Raw genomic sequence first — 22,872 nt, 5'->3', positions numbered from 1 at the left:
CTGTAAAATGTACACACACACACACACACACACACACACACACACACACACACACACACACACACACACACACACACACACACACACACACACACACACACACACAGAGATAGAGAGAGAGAGAGAGAGAAACAAGCTGCGACATTTCTCAAGTTAAACTGCGACCTTCGGTCGCAATAACAAACTGCAACTTATTGATGTTATTATTTATTATTATTATTATTAGGCCTATTATTATTATCATTAATGTCTTTCTGTCTGTTGTCTTCTGTTCCAGCGGGTTTTGTAACATGGTCACGTGATAAGGTCCATGGCTGGATGGCGAGCCATTGTGGAGTAGCTTGCTCTGCAGGATATAAAACCATGAGTGAAGCTCAAGATGGGATGAGTGTGAGAGACTATGTTTCACAGATTAAACTCAGTTTAAAATCAGTCACATACATGTTAATTATTATTTATTTCATTGATTCAGATACAAAAATGTCAAAGTATATTATGTTAAAAGTTACTCAAAATAATCATAATGCAATTGATTACTATTCAAGTAGTTTGGAACTTGAAATAGTAGTCCTCTAGATCACAGGTGATATCACAGTGACAGTCCATATATGGGTATCCCTTTTATGCCCATATATGAAGATCCCTAATGTCATTGATATATATCACTGGCCAGATGGCAAAGGCATGGCCCATATCTGTGTGGCTGGTTCAGATAGGGATCTCCATGTATGGGCATAAAATACATTGTATGTATATGGATACATATTATTATTAATAAAGGTTAAAATAAAAGAAAAAAGGTATCTATCTACCCCCTTATGCCCATATATGGAGATCCCCAGGCATCAAACTAATTAACATACGTTTTATGCCCATATATGGAGATTCCTATATTATCAATATTAAGGACATTATTAAGGATATTAATATTAAGGACATATCTGGGAATGCCCATATTTGGTAATGCCCATATATGGGGATGTTTTGACAAAACATTGTTGACTATCATGCAGGGGTCTCCATATGTGAGTAACAGGCCAGGTGGCCAAGAATTGGCGCAACCTCGCCCTGTCTTACTAGTTTCCCTTGAAGTGAGCTGTTTAGCTCTTCAAATTGGCTCTACTTTATGCAAGATCTTCAAAGCTGATTTTAATATCTTTGGCACTATTATTAGTTGCTTGTTTTGTAGACCACAAATTATCTATTTGTTGTTTCTCTAAACATTTGCAATTGAACTGGATTCAAGTCACTTAGAAAGATGCCATTGCATTCAGATTTTGTAATCATTTAGAATAGATGAATCTGGCTATAAATTCTGTTTTATGGTTTTGCTCATGATTTTTAGGTGCGGTCTAGTATCTCACTAGAGGACGAGACGGGTGAGGATTCTATTGAAAAACATGGATCATGTATTTTACCAACTGAGCCTCCAAGTTGCCTCTGATCCACTAACTGCCCACTGTCTTTTCTTACAACAGAAGGCTGGATGAAGGAAGAGAGGAGAGAGGAAGGTACAATATTTAACAGTCCTTAATCAATTGGACAATACATTCTGAGCGATATCTAACTATTCATTTACGTCTGTTCGCTAGCTGACATCACTGATACTAAACGCCATGTTTCAGCAAGTGTCGGCATGCTGAAACAATGCCAGACATCACTGACTGACATCACAGAACACCATATATGGGCATAAACGGGGGAAACAGTCTACATGCTGACATCCCTGATATTAAACAGTGTCGCCACCATGGTAACAACCGCATGCTGAAACAATGCCCAAATAATGTCTGTCTGACATGATGAAACAAGTGACCAAATTTGGAGACGACTGACATGATGTCAGTGACATCACTGACTGACATCACTACAGTGCCCAAATTTGGAGATGACAATTGAGTACCTGAGACGAATAACAGTCTAAAGGTGGTTGCACACTGCTGCGTTTTTCGTTTCGAAATGCGTTTTTCAGGGCAAGGAGAGAGAGAGAGATAGAGAGAGCAAGGGACCGAGTGGTGCGCGAAACGGGCGGCAGTGTGCAAACGTGATTGACATAACATGAGGTTGATTTTTTTATTTGCGTGCTCCGAAATTCACTCCGATATTCGGCCCGAAAAACGCAGCAGTGTGCAACCACCTTAAGTCCATTATTTTTTTTTTTTACCAGATTGTAAACCACAAACTTGTCATTTTTAATCTGTTAAATTGTTAATGCACTCCCCCTCATTTTGTTTAATAGTCTGTTTTAATGTTATCTGCTCCCTTTGTGTGCTGCATATTGCTTGCAGGGACTTATACTGTTGTTCCACAAACTGTTGGAGATATACTGTTTTTTCCACTTTCCATAAGTATTATGTCTTATAATTCCTAATATATATGAGTTAAGTAAAACAAATCTAATTGAACAAAATGAGGGGGGAGTGCATTAAGAATTTAACAGATTAAAAACTTCTAGTTTGTGGTTTACAATCTGGTAAATCAAAAAAATATCTATATTAAAAATGTTAAAATATGGACTGTTATTCGTCTCAGGTACTCACAGACTGGCCTGGACATGGAACACCATATGGGTTTAAAAGAGACCAAACAGACAGAGATAAGCGATCTCCATATCTAACTATGTCTTACCGAATGTCTGTCTGTCTGTCCGTCTGCCTTCTGACCGTCTGACTGTCTGACCATCTGTCTGCATGCTGACATCACTGATACTACACAGTGTCGCCACCATGGTAACAGCTGCATGCTGAAACAATGCCCAAATTTGGAGATGAGCATACTGACATCACTGATACTAAACAGTGACGCCACCATGGTAACAGCCGAAAGCTGAAACGATGCCCAAATTTGGAGATGATGTCCGCCACCTGTCTGCATGCTGACATCACTGATAATAAACTGTGTCGCCACCAATGCATACATCACAGACAGGTATTGCACAACTGGATGTCAATGGTGACTATTATGCCCAATTGGCACCGGTCTGGGTTCTCCAACATTACTTCTGAGACTCCCTGGGACATTCAATTCCTCATGTACTGTGCAGTGTGCACTCATATACTGTGCACACCCTCAGGCACAGGACTAGTACAAAATGAATGAATACATAAATCAACAAATCACAAATCTATGCCTGGACAAACCATGGAATGCTTCACATCTCATTCCCCCTTTCACATCATGATAACATTTGGCTTGATGATACTTAGGCCATATATAAGTAATGGGGAGCGTGTCGCTGTTTCTACTAGTCATCTTTTCGACAACCAAGCCTAACCCAAACCCTAACCTCCGTGGGGTGAGGCACTATCCTGCCGACACTCCGTTGTCGAAATGTTGCGTTGTCGAAAGAGCGAGATTTCCCCTAAGTAATGATCTCGGGCCCCGGCATGTTTATGGGTCTTCCTTGTGTTTAAAGGCAAGGAAAGCTTATTTGTTTAGCTCATTGCAACAACAAGGTAATTCAAAGTGCTTTATATGAGCAATAAGTTAAAACAGAACTAGAAACAACATTTCTACACAGTGTTTAATTTTAATAGTCACATTGTATGAAAGAAGTGTGGCTACATAATGTAAAACCTTTTTTTTCTTCTTCTTTTTTAAACCATGTGTGTGAGGTGAATATTTTGGCTGTGAGGACAATTTGTTTGGAAAATGTCGGGGCTGATTTGAGGGTCACCCTCTGATCCCCTCTGCTTCCTGGATAGATCTCACTCTAAAGCTAGCCTTACACCTAACAACTCAGTCGTAATAAAATCGAGACGAGTTGCGGCGCGCTCCCGTGATTCGGTCGTTACTCAATCGTTAAAGGTAAGGTAGTGGTCCGACTCGATTTTTACCCCGACTTGAGACCCAGATTCTGTTAAGATAATATCAAACTGGTTTGATATTTTCACAAATCGGGGCTGAGTCTGACTGAATGTCGAGTACAATGACGTAACAACCAAAACAGAACGCTATAGTGAGCCAAAAGCCATTCATTCCCCAAACGCTGAGCTGCCAGCCTGGTCGCTACTAGTAGCTGTTGGTGCGGCTGCGACAGCCCTTTATTTCACTGCGTATCATAATAGTTCATGATTCCAAACATTCGAAGTTGATAGGATCAATGTGTGTGCATGCAGTGATGGAAAAAGTACTCACATGTTTTACTTAAGTTACCGAATCGGTAACCCTTTACTTTCCGGTACAGTAATTACATGGTAGTTACCACATAATTACAAGGTAATTACTTGGTAACCACCCCGTATTTACTGAGTAATAACTAGGTAATTACAAGGTATTTTACATAGTAATTACCTGGTGTTACCTGGTAATTCCCAGATACATTCCTGAGAACTACCAGGTAATTACTAGGTAATTTAAAGCATGTACCTGGTAATTCCATAGTAACTACCTGGTAATACACTTAGCAATTACTTAGTTTATTACCCGGTAGTTCCCTGGTATTTTCTTAGATACTACAAGGTAATTATTAGGTAATTATAAGTATTTTATTATGTATTTAGCATGTAATTATACTGTAACTACCTGGTAATACACTTAGCAATTACTAGGTTTATTACCCAGTAGTTACCTGGTATTTTCTTGTATACTACAAGGTAATTATTAGGTAATTATAAGTATTTTATTATGTATTTAGCATGTAATTATAGTGTAACTACCTGGTAATACACATAGTAATTACAAGGTATATTGCCTGGTATTTACCAGGTATTTTCTTTGATACTACCAGGAATTTATGAGTAGTTGCTTATGCAATTACTATATAATTACATGGTAACTACCATGTAATATACCTATTAATGTCTAGGTAATTCCTATGTATTTTCTTAGAAATTACTAGGTAATTACCGTTTAATTTCATGTTAACTATCATGTTATTTACCTGGTCCTTACCTTGATAGGTAACCCATTATAATCTGTGCATATACAAAGGTACTTACCTGGTATTTACCCAATAACTCCAAAAAGTATTTACAGGGAAATTACTTAGTAGTTACTGTTGGTTTGTACTGTAAAGTAAAGCGTGATCAATTCCATGACCTTACCTGGTAATTACTCAGTATTAACCCAATAACTACAAAAGGTATTTACATGGAAATTACACAGTAGTTACTGTTGGTTTGTACTGTAAAGTAAAGCGTGATCAATTCCATGACCTTACCTGGTAATTACTCAGTATTAACCCAATAACTACAAAAAGTATTTACAGGGAAATTACCCAGTAGTTACTGTTGGTTTGTACTGTAAAGTAAAGCGTGATCAATTCCATGACCTTACCTGGTAATTACTAAGTGTTTACCCTGTAACCAGAATAATTATGTGCCTTGCATTTAGCCAGTGTAAGTGCAACTACTGAAAAATAAGTACTTTTTTTTTGGGACCAAATGGCATCATGGCCATGGGTGGATAAAATAACCAGGCCTCAAAAATGACCAGTGTCGTTCATTTGTGTTCAGTGCATGCTTCTCCGGTGTCCGTGAGTCTGCTTCTCCCCTGGACAGCACACTGCATCTGAAATCCAGTTCCCACCCCAAGCACCAGCAAGCAACCCCACCATAACCAAGGCATGATACAACACAAATATAAATTCATTACATTAACACCTCCTCAACCACCACCAACCTTGACATAACACGCAAAAAAACAGGTGAGCTGGCAAAGAGATTTCTTTATAAAATGCTGTAATGCTTTTCAATAAACAAACATGTTCGACAGTGCAATACTATAAAAAAACTATTTACAAGAAGTACACAAAATGACAGTTGATTCTTCACACATTGGTTGCCAACCCCGAGTTCCCCGAGTTTATAATGGTACCCCCCAATTGCCAACCCCGAGTTCCCCGACCAAAAAAGAAAAAAACATTTTTGGACCTCTAGAAATGTATTAGGCATGATCGCGATTTTGCATGTTTAACCCCCATACAACCCCCATACAACTCAGGTAGCAGACCTCCAAGCTCACAACAGTGTAAAACATAATGGCTGCTATCTCATGAATGCCTGAACGGATTTCCAATCGGATTCTTTTGTTTGAAAGCTGGGAGCATTGTGCACACACATGGTGCATGATCTAGGCATGGGCGTGCATGATCCGTGCACTATGAATTACATGGAGTCTATGGAGACCTTGGCAACTTGGACCCTCAAGAGATTTTTTTTTAAGGCAACAAATGTGTTCATATACATATGAGTCGAACCGCTGAGATAATTTTAACACTGTTCTTATATGAAATATATGAAAAGGGTCTAGGGGAATTCAGAATGGGGGAAGAAAATGACGAACCAGCTAGGATGGGTAAATTACGTCACGCTTTACTGTTCTAAGGTTTAAGGCGCTTATGAGACCAGATGAGACCAGATGCAAGTCACTTGAGTTGGCCGGCTCAATTTTATATTGAATGAAATATAATTAGTATGAGTAGAAATAATAGAAAATAAAACAATGTGCACAAACATACAGTACAATAATGAATGGAGATAGGTATACTATGACTCAGTGAATCCGGTTTTCAAGATTTTCTTTTCTGAGGGTTTTAATTCCTAGGGTGCACCCAACTATACTGTATTACTGACTGAATAATACCTCTCTGCCCCTGCAGAGCAGAGAGAATGTGAGTGTGAGGGTACTAATTGAACCACTAATTGTCCAGTCCTGCACTGTTCCTCACAGGGCAGTGTATGTGGTGAGTATGCGTTTGTCAAAAAGTCCAGTTCTTCTGTGTGCAGTCTGTGTGTATCACCGACCAGTACTGCACTGCCAGGGCAGTTTGTGTGTGATAATTTCCTACCACGCTGGGGACACAGACTCTGGCTCACTGACTATGGCTCTGGGTCTGCCCAAGGAGAATTCTTAGATCAGGTCTGGGTCCTTCCAATCTTGGGTTGCTTGCCACTCCTTGGTTGACCAGAGTCAGGCTGAATCAAACAGATGTGTCAAAAAAGAAAAAAAAAAAAAAAAATGACCTGCATAAAGCAAGGCCAGAGGCATCTCTGTGTTAATGTCTAAAACAATATCAGTGACACAGTTGTCGTTACATAAGGTTTCACTTAAAATACTTAATACATAAATTCAACAGTTGTTCAAACAACAAAATAAAAAAAAATCTTCCAGTACAGGTGACAGGCCTGTATTGAGTGGTAATTCTGTAAACAGAACAAGACAATAGAATCATTACTTAAACAGTACTTAAATTAAATTACATCATTGAACAGGCTTTAAATGCATTAGTATTACAGATTACAGAATGCATTACATTAGAGAAAGAAATGCTTTACAGAAATGCATTAAAGTAAATTGCATTACACCAGGGAACTAGCATTCCATATTATGATAATGGCATAGAACAATCTGCTCCAAACAAGCTAGTTAGGCTAGCGAAAATTAGCATATGAACTAAACAACACAATAGCAACCCAGCAATTGACTACACATTGTAATGCTCCCAGCTAGCTGGCCAGGCTAGCGAAATTAGCATATGAGCTAAGCAACACAATAGTAGTACAGAAATTCCCATTACCTGACCTCTGAAACACCAGCACAAGTTAGCCACCTAGCAGCTAAGGCAAAACACTGCTTGTCACTCACCAAGGCCTGCACATTAATTCAGCACCAGCACACCAGTGCTATTCAGATGACTATGTGTTGCTCCTCGCAGCAAGATAAAGTCATTAATGTTGTGCTTTCCTGCACACAACTGACAAAATAATACATAGTCTTAATCTGAAATTTGAATGCTTCTCAGCAGCTTCTCCTCTGTGCTCTGCTGTGATCTCTGCTCTCACTCTGATTGATTGGCATTAGTTTCGACTGGTGTCCCTGCACAGGCAGCAGGCTGTCATTCAGGGCAGACAGGTTTGGGGAGGCCCCTTCTGGTTGAAGGATCATTTAGCCCAGTTCCAGAAAATGGGTTAAAATGAACGGAATTACCCTTTACAATAAATTAGTAAAATGGGCTATGTTATAAATTCCCCTCCTTGTGTCCTCAGTTTATTATTATTATTATTATTATTATTACCCTTATTACCCTTATTTTGTTCAGGCATTTTTTTGGGCAGCTCAGTTTTCTACTGAGTGTTTGGGGGGCCTGATGTTTCAGAGGTCAGTGAGGAGTGAGGACAAGTCAGGACATAAACACAGTGCCTTAATCCTGCAACTTTCAATAAGAGTGTGTTTGTGAAGAGTAAGTTCTTACTGCATTGTTTTCTATGTGCAGAGAATGCTGTATGTTTTGGCCATAATGTGTCTAATGGGAATTTCTGTACTACTATTGTGTTGCTTAGCTCATATGCTAATTTCGCTAGCCTGGCCAGCTAGCTGGGAGCATTACAATGTGTAGTCAATTGCTGGGTTGCTATTGTGTTGTTTAGTTCATATGCTAATTTTCGCTAGCCTAACTAGCTAGTTTGGAGCAGATTGTTCTATGCCATTATCATAATATGGAATGCTAGTTCCCTGGTGTAATGCAATTTACTTTAATGCATTTCTGTAAAGCATTTCTTTCTCTAATGTAATGCATTCTGTAATCTGTAATACTAATGCATTTAAAGCCTGTTCAATGATGTATTTTTTTAAGTACTGTTTAAGTAATGATTCTATTGTATTGTTCTGTTTACAGAATTACCACTCAATACAGGCCTGTCACCTGTACTGGAAGATTTATTTTTTATTTTGTTGTTTGAACAACTGTTGAATTTATGTATTAAGTATTTGAAGTGAAACCTTATGTAACGACAACTGTGTCACTGATATTGTTTTAGACATTAACACAGAGATGCCTCTGGCCTTGCTTTATGCAGGTCATTTTTTTTTTTTTTTTTTTTGACACATCTGTTTGATTCAGCCTGACTCTGGTCAACCAAGGAGTGGCAAGCAACCCAAGATTGGAAGGACCCAGACCTGATCTAAGAATTCTCCTTGGGCAGACCCAGAGCCATAGTCAGTGAGCCAGAGTCTGTGTCCCCAGCGTGGTAGGAAATGATCACACACAAACTGCCCTGGCAGTGCAGTACTGGTCGGTGATACACACAGACTGCACACAGAAGAACTGGACTTTTTGACAAACGCATACTCACCACATACACTGCCCTGTGAGGAACAGTGCAGGACTGGACAATTAGTGGTTCAATTAGTACCCTCACACTCACATTCTCTCTGCTCTGCAGGGGCAGAGAGGTATTATTCAGTCAGTAATACAGTATAGTTGGGTGCACCCTAGGAATTAAAACCCTCAGAAAAGAAAATCTTGAAAACCGGATTCACTGAGTCATGGTATACCAATCTCCATTCATTATTGTACTGTATGTTTGTGCACATTGTTTTATTTTCTATTATTTCTACTTCTACTAATTATATTTCATTCAATATAAAATTGAGCCGGCCAACTCAAGTGACTTGCATCTGGTCTCATCTAGTCTCATAAGCGCCTTAAACCTTAGAACAGTAAAGCGTGACGTAATTTACCCATCCTAGCTGGTTCGTCATTTTCTTCCCCCATTCTGAATTCCCCTAGACCCTTTTCATATATTTCATATAAGAACCGTGTTAAAATTATCTCAGCGGTTCGACTCATATGTATATGAACACATTTGTTGCCTTAAAAAAAAAAATCTCTTGAGGGTCCAAGTTGCCAAGGTCTCCATAGACTCCATGTAATTCATAGTGCACGGATCATGCACGCCCATGCCTAGATCATGCACCATGTGTGTGCACAATGCTCCCAGCTTTCAAACAAAAGAATCCGATTGGAAATCCGTTCAGGCATTCATGAGATAGCAGCCATTATGTTTTACACTGTTGTGAGCTTGGAGGTCTGCTACCTGAGTTGTATGGGGGTTAAACATGCAAAATCACGATCATGCCTAATACATTTCTAGAGGTCCAAAAATGTTTTTTTCTTTTTTTGGTCGGGGAACTCTGGGTTGGCAATTGGGGGGTACCATTATAAACTCGGGGAACTCGGGGTTGGCAACCAATGTGTGAAGAATCAACTGTCATTTTGTGTACTTCTTGTAAATAGTTTTTTTATAGTATTGCACTGTCGAACATGTGATTTTTTTTGTTTGTTTATTGAAAAGCATTACAGCATTTTATAAAGAAATCTCTTTGCCAGCTCACCTGTTTTTTTTGCGTGTTATGTCAAGGTTGGTGGTGGTTGAGGAGGTGTTAATGTAATGAATTTATATTTGTGTTGTATCATGCCTTGGTTATGGTGGGGTTGCTTGCTGGTGCTTGGGGTGGGAACTGGATTTCAGATGCAGTGTGCTGTCCAGGGGAGAAGCAGACTCACGGACACCGGAGAAGCATGCACTGAACACAAATGAACGACACTGGTCATTTTTGAGGCCTGGTTATTTTATCCACCCATGGCCATGATGCCATTTGGTCCCCAAAAAAAAGTACTTATTTTTCAGTAGTTGCACTTACACTGGCTAAATGCAAGGCACATAATTATTCTGGTTACAGGGTAAACACTTAGTAATTACCAGGTAAGGTCATGGAATTGATCACGCTTTACTTTACAGTACAAACCAACAGTGACTACTGGGTAATTTCCCTGTAAATACTTTTTGTAGTTATTGGGTTAATACTGAGTAATTACAAGGTAAGGTCATGGAATTGATCACGCTTTACTTTACAGTACAAACCAACAGTAACTACTGGGTAATTTCTATGTAAATACCTTTTGTAGTTATTGGGTTAATACTGAGTAATTACCAGGTAAGGTCATGGAATTGATCACGCTTTACTTTACAGTACAAACCAACAGTAACTACTAAGTAATTTCCCTGTAAATACTTTTTGGAGTTATTGGGTAAATACCAGGTAAGTACCTTTGTATATGCACAGATTATAATGGGTTACCTATCAAGGTAAGGACCAGGTAAATAACATGATAGTTAACATGAAATTAAACGGTAATTACCTAGTAATTTCTAAGAAAATACATAGGAATTACCTAAACATTAATAGGTATATTACATGGTAGTTACCATGTAATTATATAGTAATTGCATAAGCAACTACTCATAAATTCCTGGTAGTATCAAAGAAAATGCCCGGTAAATACCAGGCAATATACCTTGTAATTACTATGTGTATTACCAGGTAGTTACACTATAATTACATGCTAAATACATAATAAAATACTTATAATTACCTAATAATTACCTTGTAGTATACAAGAAAATACCAGGTAACTACCGGGTAATAAACCTAGTAATTGCTAAGTGTATTACCAGGTAGTTACAGTATAATTACATGCTAAATACATAATAAAATACTTATAATTACCTAATAATTACCTTGTAGTATCTAAGAAAATACCAGGGAACTACCGGGTAATAAACTAAGTAATTGCTAAGTGTATTACCAGGTAGTTACTATGGAATTACCAGGTACATGCTTTAAATTACCTAGTAATTACCTGGTAGTTCTCAGGAATGTCAACTCGGGGTTGGCAGGAATTACCAGGTAACACCAGGTAATTACTATGTAAAATACATTGTAATTACCTTGTAATTACCTAGTTATTACTCAGTAAATACGGGGTGGTTACCAAGTAATTACCTTGTAATTATGTGGTAACTACCATGTAATTACTGTACCGGAAAGTAAAGGGTTACCCTAAAAAGTGATTAATGTTTTATAATATTATAATTTATATCTGTAAAGTAACTAGTAGGCCTAACTAAAGTACAGCATTTCTTCTGATTTAGAGGAGTAGAAGTAAAAGTACTGAAAACTGGAAATAATCAAGGAAAGTAAAAATACCTTAATTGTACTTAAGTAAATGTACTTATTACACCACTCTGTGTGTGTAGGGGGGGGAGCTAGTCAGAGGAATAGGAACACAATGTCTATAATAGGCCTATTTCAGACAGATTTCAGCAAATAAAAGGGAATCTTGAACCAGTCTTTACAAAATCTTTAAAGGCATCTCACAGCTACAGTAACAACTGCAATCTTTTAAAAATCATCATTAAGGCTTTGGAAAATCTTATCCAAAGACTTTTTAAAAGATTTCAGTTGTTAGGGTGCCCTCACACCAAAATACCTATAAGAGTGGAATCCGCGTTCCGCCAATGCATTTCAATGAGAGTGAAGCGGTTTCATGTCAGCAGAGGACTTCTGCAAAAAATGCTCCCTTATCATTGAAATGCATTGGCGGAACGCGGATTCCACTCTCATAGGTATTTTGGTGTGAGGGCACCCTTAGATGTGAGATGCCTCTAAAGATTTTAAAGACTGGTACAAGATTCCCTATTATTTGCTGAAATAGGCCTATTATAGCCATGTGTTCCTATTCCTCTGACTAGCTCCCACACACACACACACACACACACACACACACACACACACACACACACACACACACACACACACACACACACACACACACACACACACACACGCGCGCGCACACACACACACACACACACACACACACACATACACACACACACACACACACACACACACACACACACGCACAGAGTGGTGTAAAGTAGCTAACTAAGTACATTTACTTAAGTACAATTGAGGTATTTGTACTTATAGGCAAAAATAGAGAACAACCGGGTGCTCAATGGAGGTAAAAAAAAACGTCTTAAAAAGTGAGTGGTGCTACCAGGATCAGTGGGAAAACACAGTTAAAAAGGACGAGGGGATCCGAGCACTCAGGAGTCAGGAGGAGAACTTAAAGTTAAAACAACGTTTATTTCTTTAAAACCAACATGTTTCGACCATCATGGTCTTCTTCAGGGCAAGAATGGAGCAAACAAGCATACAGAGCCTATAAATAGCTATTCACGTGATGTTACAATTGAACGTCAAAAGACACACCCAAACCACACACAAGTGTGTGTGCATGCACTCTGATTGTGGTGTCTGCACACAACCACACACACCCATAGTATAGTCTCCTACTGAGCTCACAGAGCAGGTCTGAGACTGCACTCTCATGTGCAAGTGCAGTAGATTTATCATATATCGTATTTACATAATAACAAATAATAAAATGCAAGCAACAAGAACAAGTAGGCTACCTCAAAAAATATATACAAAAAGAAAATAAACAAAACAAATACATAGTAGGTATATAGGAAAAAGAACAAAAAGAAGAAGCAACCTATAAAAAACACATGAAATCAATGTCCTCATTTAGACCAGGAGGAGTTAGTGCGTCTAAGGAATGTATCCAGAATGTTTCACGTTGATTCAGTTTTTTGAGACGATCTCCACCTCTGGTGAGGGGTTTGACGTGTTCAATACCTGTGATGCGTAAGAGAGAATCATTACTGTTGTGGACTGTCTTAAAATGTCTAGCTATAGGATAATCTAAGTTGTTAATACGTATTGCATATTTATGTTCAGCCAATCTGTCCCTGAGCCGGCGTTTAGTTCTCCCTATATAAAAAATATCACGGCAAGTGCAAGTAAGTCTGTAAATTACAAATGTTGTGTTACAATTTATAAAGTCATTTATTTTGTACAGTTTTTTAGTTTTTAAATCAATAAAAGTTTTTGTTGAACAGTGGGGACAATTCATACACTTAAAAGAGCCAATGGGTCTTTTAAGCCAAGACTCTTTTTTAGTTGGCAGTAGGTGGTTGTGTACCAATTTATCACGTAACGTAGGGGCTCTTTTAAATGATGTCAGAGGAGGCTCAGGAAATATCTGTTTTAGGCTAGGGTCACTCTCAATGATAGCCCAGTTGTTCTTGATTATGTGACCAATACGGTTCGCTACTGTGCTGTACTGGGTGACAAAGTAGGGTCGCGGTCGAGAAGTATTGACGCGTTTCTTTTTTATTAATATGCAATACGTATTAACAACTTAGATTATCCTATAGCTAGACATTTAAGACAGTCCACAACAGTAATGATTCTCTCTTACGCATCACAGGTATTGAACACGTCAAACCCCTCACCAGAGGTGGAGATCGTCTCAAAAAACTGAATCAACGTGAAACATTCTGGATACATTCCTTAGACGCACTAACTCCTCCTGGTCTAAATGAGGACATTGATTTCATGTGTTTTTTATAGGTTGCTTCTTCTTTTTCGTTCTTTTTCCTATATACCTACTATGTATTTGTTTTGTTTATTTTCTTTTTGTATATATTTTTTTGAGGTAGCCTACTTGTTGCTTGCATTTTGTTATTTTATTATGTAAATACGATATGATAAATCTACTGCACTTGCACATGAGAGTGCAGTCTCAGACCTGCTCTGTGAGCTCAGTAGGAGACTATACTATGGGTGTGTGTGGTTGTGTGCAGACACCACAATCAGAGTGCATGCACACACACTCGTGTGTAGTTTGGGTGTGTCTTTTGACAACAATGATAATTGATTGACTGTTCAATTGTAACATCACGTGAATAGCTATTTATAGGCTCTGTGTGCTTGTTTGCTCCATTCTTGCCCTGAAGAATACCATGATGGTCGAACCATGTTGGTTTTAAAGAAATAAACGTTGTTTTAACTTTAAGTTCTCCTCCTGACTCCTGAGTGCTCGGATCCCCTCGTCCTTTTTATTTGTACTTATACTTGAGTATTTCCAATTTCAGTACTTTTACTTCTTCTCCACTTAGTTACTAGTTACTTGCAGATATAAATTATAATATTATAAAACATTAACCACTTTAGCCCTATTGAGCTAAATGAAAATAGCCAATCTACAAGCTCACAACGCGTCGCATCGCAGTATTGCAGTATTGATACTTTTACTTGAGTAAAACATGTGAGTACTTTTTCCCTCACTGCATGCACAGATTGCACACACTCCAAGCTCGGCCCTCCTCCCTCAGCCCTCTCTTCTCCCGTTCTCTCCTCTCCTCTCTATAGCCGGCACAGATTGATCCTATCAACTTATTATCAACTTTGAATGTTTGGAATAATGTACTATTATGATACGCCAGGCTGGCAGCTCAACCGAACGTCTTGGGGAATTAATGGCTTTTGGCTCGCTAGCGTTCTGTTTTGGTTGTTACGTCATTGTGCTCATTCAGACTCAGCCCCGATTTGTGAAAATATCAAATCGGTTTGATATTCTCGTAACAGAATCAGGGTCTCAAGTCGGGGTAAAAATCGAGTCGGAGCACTACCTCACATTTAACGATTGAGTAACGACCGAATCAGGGGAGCGCGCCGCGACTCGCCGCGATTTTATTACGACTGAGAAATCTTTTCAGTTGTTAGGTGCAAGGCTAGCTTAAAGCTACGCGTTTGTGTAAAAGCACCCAAACTTTGAACTGTCATTGCGAAGAGAAAAAAAACAAAACAAAAACGTGCGACACATTCGAATACTGTTTAAACTGTGATAAAGTCCCCGTTCTTGTGTGCTGTTTCACGTTTGATTGATTGATTGATTGATTGATTGATTGAAGACTTTATTAGAAGTTTGCATAGGAAAAGGTACAGTTTCATGACGGTACTGTTCACTGGTACAAGGTCTACTAAAAGGAGATCCATGAAAAGACTAAGCTTATTTCCACAGGAAACCATTAAAGTATCTCATATAAAAATAAATCATGTTTCTGCATAACGGTATGCCAGAGTAATGGCGCATTATAATAAGTGTTTTGCCATTACATGGCAGGCACACTTAATTAAGAAACACATAATTTGCGAAGATGCTGATATAGTATGCTAGTATAGGTAACAGTTTACTGGTTATTATTTATTGTCTCTTAGGTGTCTGCGTAGGTCCTATTCAAGCTGTGCCTGACCCAGCTACAATGACAACTCAACCACGACCATCAACTCATTCAAAAGTTGTTCCTGCTACTGCTGGTGAGGAAAACTTTCGATTAGGCTATGTTTATTTTACACACTAACTGTTATGTAAACGAAACCATTTTGATACGAAACCCTAGTGTGGCTTCGTATTCGGTCAGAGTTTTTTTTTCAGCAAAGTTTACAAAACCTTCGTTTTGTAAAGTTTCTGAGTAATGTTATCTGGATTGGACGGCTGCACAACATTAATAGCCGGGGAGCCACAGGCCCAAAAGCTCAAAGAATAGGGTTTTTACCTGTGACGTCATGACATACTTTTTATTTTTGTTTTTTCTATTCATTTGGTCATTAAGGTACACAGAATGAGAGGCCTGCTCTGCCGGAAACTCTGCGAAAAAAAGTTACGGCCATTTGTATATTCACTCCATCGACTTCAATACAGGAAAGAAACACACCAAAAAAAATATGCTTTAAGTAGCATGTGAGGGGTCAAACTAGGGGTTCTTGATGATTCTGAATCCATTGCAAGCATTTGTTTTGCATGAAAAACATTCCTTGGGCTAGAAAACGGACCAAAATAACACAGGTTTGAGAGGCTGAAATCTAGCCCAAGGAATGTTTTTCATGCAAAACAAATGCTTGCAATGGATTCAGAATCATGAAGAACCCTTAGTAGGCCGGGAGCCAATTCTGAAATTGGCACAAATTGGTACCACCCAAGGTGACCGTACGTTTTTTACATTTTCGTCTTCGTACATGTCTCTAGTTTACATTTTGGTATGATAACCCTTTCTGAGACCCAGCTTAATTGATGTTATCACCCGCTAGAGTCGGTCTCCCATCGACTTTCTATACAGGAGGAAAATACCCTGAAAACTTTTTTTTTCTGGGTATTTAAGTAGGATGTGAGGGGTCTAACTAGGGGTTTGTCATGATGCTGAATCCATTGCAAGCATTTGTTTTGCACGAAAAACATTCCGTGGGCTAGAAATGGCCTCAGAAAACAATACACGTATGGGTGAGTATTCATGTTAGTTGGAGGCCTTAGGGTTTTTTTTCTCGTGCTAATCAGTCTAAAAGTGCAAAATTTTGCACAGATGTAGCTCAGGGCATGCTCTAATGATTTAGCTAGGGCGCCCGAGTCGGCGACCTTCGGGGTCACCACAGCACCCACAAAACTCTGAAAAGTGATGACTCATCACTTTTCATCACTAAAGTCGATGGGAGCCCAACTTGATTTGGCCGCTGTGGCGACCCCGAATGTCGCAGACTCGGGCGCCCTAGCTAAATCATTAGAGCATGCCATGAGCTACATCTGTGCAAAATTTTGCACTTTTAGACTGATTAGCACGAGAAAAAAAACCCTAAGGCCTCCGACTAACATGAATACTCACCCATACGTGTATTGTTTTCTGAGGCCATTTCTAGCCCACTGAATGTTTTTTGTGCAAAACAAATGCCTGCAATGGATTCAGCATCATGACAAACCCCTAGTTAGACCCCTCACATCCCACTTAAATACCCAGAAAAAAAAACTTTTCTGGGTATTTTCCTCCTGTATAGAAAGTCGATGGGAGACCGACTCTAGCGGCTGATAACATCAATTAAGCTGGGTCTCAGAAAGGGTTATCATAACAAAATGTAAACTAGAGACATGTAGGAAGTCAAAAATGTAAAAAATGTACGGTCACCTTGGGTGGTACCAATTTGTGCCAATTTCAGAATTGGCTCCCGGCCTATAGTTTGACCCCTCACATGCTACTTTTTTTGGTGTGTTTTTTTCCAGTATAGTGAAGTCAATGGGAAACTTTTTTTCGCAGTGTTTCCGGCAGAGCAGGCCTCTCATTCTGTGTACCTTATTGACCAAATTAATAGGAAAAACAAAAATTTGGAGTATGTCATGACATCACAGGTCTTCTCTCATTTTGGCACAGTGGCTCCCCGGCTATAAAGTGAAGCTTTTGGTCATGCTTCACTTGACATCACAATATATCATATAAATGGTAAGACGGATTTAATTTCCCAGCGGATTCCTTATGACTCGTGCCACGCGCAACCACACTTGAAATTTCCCAGAATTGCATCTTTCTAGTTCTATTCTGTTCTAAATAATCCCATCTCCCATTTAAGCAGAATCTAGTACATAACCCCACTATATAAACAATATGCCCAATAAGCCAAGGAAACTGAACTGAACTGAATACCATGCAATTAACACATTTGCATTTTAAAAAGCTGACCCTACCCTAACATCAGCAAAACTATGTCTAACCCTATACCTTCTAACTGTCTAATCCTAGTTCTTATATTTTGGCAGGCACGAAAGCTAACTTTGTGAAGGAAAACAGGACTGCCCTAATTGAGCGTGTCACAGATATGGGCCTAGCAGATGACCTGTATGAAATTCTCACATCTGAGAATTATGACAAAATAAAGGATGCAACTCCCAGGCGGGAACAAATGAGAATGCTACTTAATGTATCTTTGAAGCTCATTTTCTCTGAACTGTGTTCTTATGGAAGCGGAAAAGGTTTATTTACGGCTAAATCGTCGAAAATCGGGCTTCTAACATGAGTGATAGCCTATGGCTATCTTGTAGCTATTTTCATCCGGGTCTTTTTCATGACACGCACGAACGTGAACACGCACGCCACTGCTACGTGGGTCCCTGTATGTTACAGCGCTGGTCTATGGGAGTGACTCTGGCAAGGCTTACAGACTTTGGCGCCCTCAAGTGGTCGTGGCACAGAAAGCGTTAATTAAGAAACACAATATGAAAGGACATTTGTAGACAATAAATACAAATTTAAAAAAGTATAATTATATGAAGTCATTCAGCAAAGTCGTCAAAAAAGTATCATATAATTTAGGTGGCCTGTAGATATTTAGAAACACAACTTGAGAAGTAAAACTCAACTGAAGAGCCACATATTCAAAGGATGCAAAATGTCCAAATCTGCTTGCATTGGAGGTAGTCCAACGTGGATATGCAAAACAAAATTGGAACTCCAACTTCTTAAATTTTTCTTGGTCAAACCTAATTTTAGATAGAGTTATAACATGCTTATATTTTATGCTGATTTGTGAAAATGTTGATATAGTATGCTAGTAACAGTTTGCTGGTTATTATTTATTGTCTCTTATGTGTCTTCTTAGGTCCTATTCAAGCTGTGTCTGACCCAGCTACAGTGACAACTAAACCACGACAATCAACTCATTCAAAAGTTGTTCCTGCGGCTGCTACTGCTGGTGAGGAACATTTTCGATTAGGCTATGTTTAGTTTACACACAAAACCATTTTGATATGAAACCCTAATAATTAGTGTGGCTTCGTATTTGGTCAGAGGATTCTTTTCTCAGCAAAAAAACTTTCTGAGTAATGTTATCTGGGTTGGACGGCTGCAAAACAGAAATGTTAGGCTTTTGGTCATGCTTCACTTGACATCACAATATTTAATATAGGTAAGACAGAATTTATTTCCCAGCGGATTCCTCATGACTCGCACCACGGCAACCACACTTGAAATTTCCCAGAATTGCATCTTTCTAGTTCTATTCTGTTCTAAATAATCCCATCTCCCATTTAAACAGAATCTAGTACATAATCCCACGACATTAAGTCAAATGTGGAATACATACTGGCAAATTGTAACATCATATATACGGAAAAATATACCGTAATTGCTGGACTATAAGCTGCACCTGAATATAAGCCGCACCAGCTAAATTTAGAACAAAAACAATCAAAATAATAATAATCAAAAGAAATGCTTATAGTCCAGCAATATGCACAATAAGCCATCGAAACTGAACTGAACTGAATACCATGCAATGAACAAATTAGCATTTTAAAAAGCTGACCCTACCCTAACATCAGCAAAACTATGTCTAACCCTATACCTTCTAATCTAATTCTAGTTCTTATATTTTGGCAGGCACGAAAGTGAAGGAAAACTTTATGAAGGAAAACAGGACTGCCCTAATTGAGCGTGTCACAGATGTTATGGGCCTAGCAGATGACCTGTATGACATTCTCACATCTGAGAATTATGACAAAATAAAGGATGCAACGCCCATGCAGGAACAAATGAGAATGCTGCTTAATGTTATCTGTCGAAAAGGAGCAAAAGCCATGTCAGCGATCTACGATGCTCTGAAGAAGCGTGACCCGATGCTTGTCGAGGATCTGGGTAAGAGCCAACAACTTCAAATCCCTCTTTTATTCCAGTCTGTTGCAGTCTGTGTGACATGCTTTTTCTTTTGTTGTTGTTTCTTACAGAACATCCACTTGACCCAGGATAAGCATTAAGCACAGACAACAACTGTTCAATTGATTGAAATCTGAAATGAACAGTTACCTTTGTGGCAGAGTGAGATTCATATTCACATGCAGGCTCACAGCCTGTCCAACAAAGGAACACACATACATAAACACAGTAGCATACTACACACAGGAATGTGAAGGCAATATATTCCAGGATAAATTTGATAAAATCTTCACTTGCAATTTCTTTCTTTTTATTCACTGAATAAAAAACTTGAGATTATCTATCTATCTAGGTCGTCCTCAGACGAAAAAAGGGTATTAGAATAGAACATGGTGCAATGACATTGAACAAGCGCTAACCCTTTACATGTGCCATTAGACTGTATGCCTACGGTACATACTGTACGTGCGTTGTTCAAACTGCAGTTGACTGTAAATGATCAACACATCGTTAGGGTCTTCAGTGTGTTTCAGGCCAAGGACCCCTTAGCTGAGAGAGAGATGAGCCATGCATATTAAACTTTTTCAGAAGTCATAGATAGCTTCATAGACTTGTTTTACAGCAGTATCACATTTGTGCACATTTATGTTTTGTGTTTGTTTACATGTTATCTTTTCTATGTTGGATTCATGTTAACTATTTAACTGCCAGATTTAGAACATCATCTATAGCTGCCCTTGCCAGTATGTGATTGTTATCAGGTACCTTTGAAAAATTATAGAATGTTATGCCTCCCCACGATACATCCGCAGGCAGTATTAATATCTATTTTCAGAAAAAAATAAGGAATAGAAAAGTTCCAATCACACAAAGATTTGGTGCAATTTCTGGACAGCTTGCACACAAAAAGTTATACACCTGTGATGTGGAAAAGAATATATATTTGTACATTTGTGATGTGTTTCATATTTGTGAGATAAAGTGTTTTTATATAATTCATTATGTGGGTTGCTGTCTGTAATTGACAATCTACTATACTGTACCCTGATCGAGCGCTAGCAGTCCATGGCTCAGAAGGGCCGGCCATTGCATTTGTTCACCAATCTCTGTGCTGCCTCCCCTCCCCCACTCCCTCTGTCTGCTACTCTGCTTGATGCATCAAGATCAGATCATTCATTCTGCAGTTCTTTATTTTATTTTATTTTATCCCATGATTTTGTAACCAATTTGTTCACCATATCTTGGGCATTCCAAGATATGGGCTTAATATTGATGAGCGTGAAAGGGACAAAGACTGACAGAGATCTCCATATATGGCCATTCATGTATTAGTGAATAACATTTCCCCCATTGACTTAAATGGGGAAAATTCAAGACGAAATTGCGAGTGTGACTCGTGTCCGGCAACCACACTTGCGATTTCCAATTGCATCTTTCTAGTTGCTTTTAAATTTGTCCTCCTCCACCCCAACCCCCTCCTTCCTCCTCGATTCTCGCTCTTCCTCTCTATTTTTGGGGGAATCCAAGGGGGCAGTGACGGAACCGAGATGACTGACCGCTCCCCGAGTAGAGTAAAGATAGCCGTCAGTTCCAGAGACCCCACCCTCAGTCTCGCCCTACCTTGGGCTCCTCATCCTGTCCCACATTCATCTCATTTCAATACATTGTTAAACCTAAGTAGCGGTGTGGTATCTTACTAATGAAAAGTACAGTAGGGTAACATCTCTTAAAAAGAGCTGGTGTCAAATGGGTCCTGACCCAGTGTTTGGGAACCAGTGCTGTTTAGGACCAGACATAATTCACTGTCCGGTGGTGGAAACTAATGTATGTCCAAAACTGATACTTTTCAGGAAATGGAATAACTTGTCCTATCATAGTGGTCTGGAAATAAACGTGATTTGATGGATAACCATGTCCTGGGAATATTATTGTTTGACAAAATGACATCATCTCAAGAAACGAAGACGAAATTAAAAATAAAAATAAAATAATAAAAACTGATTCAGTTTCAGCATGAAACATTTTAAAATGCTGAAAAGAGCTGATTTGTAAGCTCACAACACATCGTGCCGCAATGTCTTGCGAGGTTGTAGATCTGCTATTTTTCATATTTGTGTGGCACTCTTCACTGTATAGAGATGTAGGGTGTTAAATTATGAAGAAAAAGAATAGACAAAATAAATGCATGAGAGAAGATGCAATGAGGCTGAGATGCACACTGTCCAAACCCACCTCCATCACTATAGTGACCATGGCAACAGTCCATGGCAACAGCAAGCCTCCAATGACTGCATCATGTTGTCATGTGATTGACCACAAAGTCCCTGATATCTGAAACGACAACAACACTTGAAGAAAGGGGGGAAAGGGGTATTTTGTTTGTACACCGAGTCCATTTGGTTCATACACTCTTGCAAGTCGCTACCTCCTCAATAAACCCTGAAACCCCACTTTGAGAACCACATGCAGATTTTAATTATTCTCTGACACATAGCCTTCCTCCAAATAGTAAGCTACTGTTAGCCTGTAGGCTACTTGAAATACCTTTATGAAGCCTGCATTAATCTCGCACAATTAGCCAATTCTATTGAATTTGCTTTAATAAATTTTGCTGTGGTTCTCAGTTCAATAGTGATTGGGGAATATAGTGCTTAGCAGCCATGAAACCAATAAAAATACAATGTTGAGTAGAAACACTATGGTGGCAATGCACAGGTTAACAAGCCAATTAACTTGGTGTGTGAGCATCAAACAGAGATTCTAAAAATGGAACAAAAACACCTCGCTGGAAGTGGTTCTGATGTCATTAGAAAGTCTTTCTGGCTGTCTGCTTTGGCTTCAGACCTTAGTTACTTTGAAAGTGCAATATAACATTACATAAGTGATATATAATAGAGCTTAGTGAAAAGAATAGGCTATAGCT

At 38.9% G+C, this 22,872-nt stretch overlaps 1 protein-coding gene across 1 annotated transcript; it reads left to right on the top strand.

Annotated features, from left to right (window-relative positions):
- Nucleotides 1–363: 363 nt before the first annotated feature.
- LOC308297410 (uncharacterized protein) lies at nt 364–20,510 on the top strand (the record flags this gene model as incomplete). Its single annotated transcript, XM_080740820.1, has 7 exons — nt 364–390; nt 1,346–1,379; nt 1,479–1,511; nt 15,700–15,798; nt 18,898–18,990; nt 19,677–19,931; nt 20,021–20,510. 7 exons carry the CDS (start codon nt 364–366, stop codon nt 20,041–20,043), a joined length of 564 nt encoding a protein of 187 aa, XP_080596946.1. The 3' UTR covers nt 20,044–20,510.
- Nucleotides 20,511–22,872: the final 2,362 nt, after the last annotated feature.

Source organism: Nannobrachium achirus, assembly GCF_963921795.1.
Source record: "Nannobrachium achirus genome assembly, chromosome: 13".
NCBI classification, from domain to species: Eukaryota; Metazoa; Chordata; class Actinopteri; order Myctophiformes; family Myctophidae; genus Nannobrachium; species Nannobrachium achirus.
Note: the sequence above shows the minus strand (reverse complement) of the source record. Positions and strands in the feature narration are given on the sequence as shown.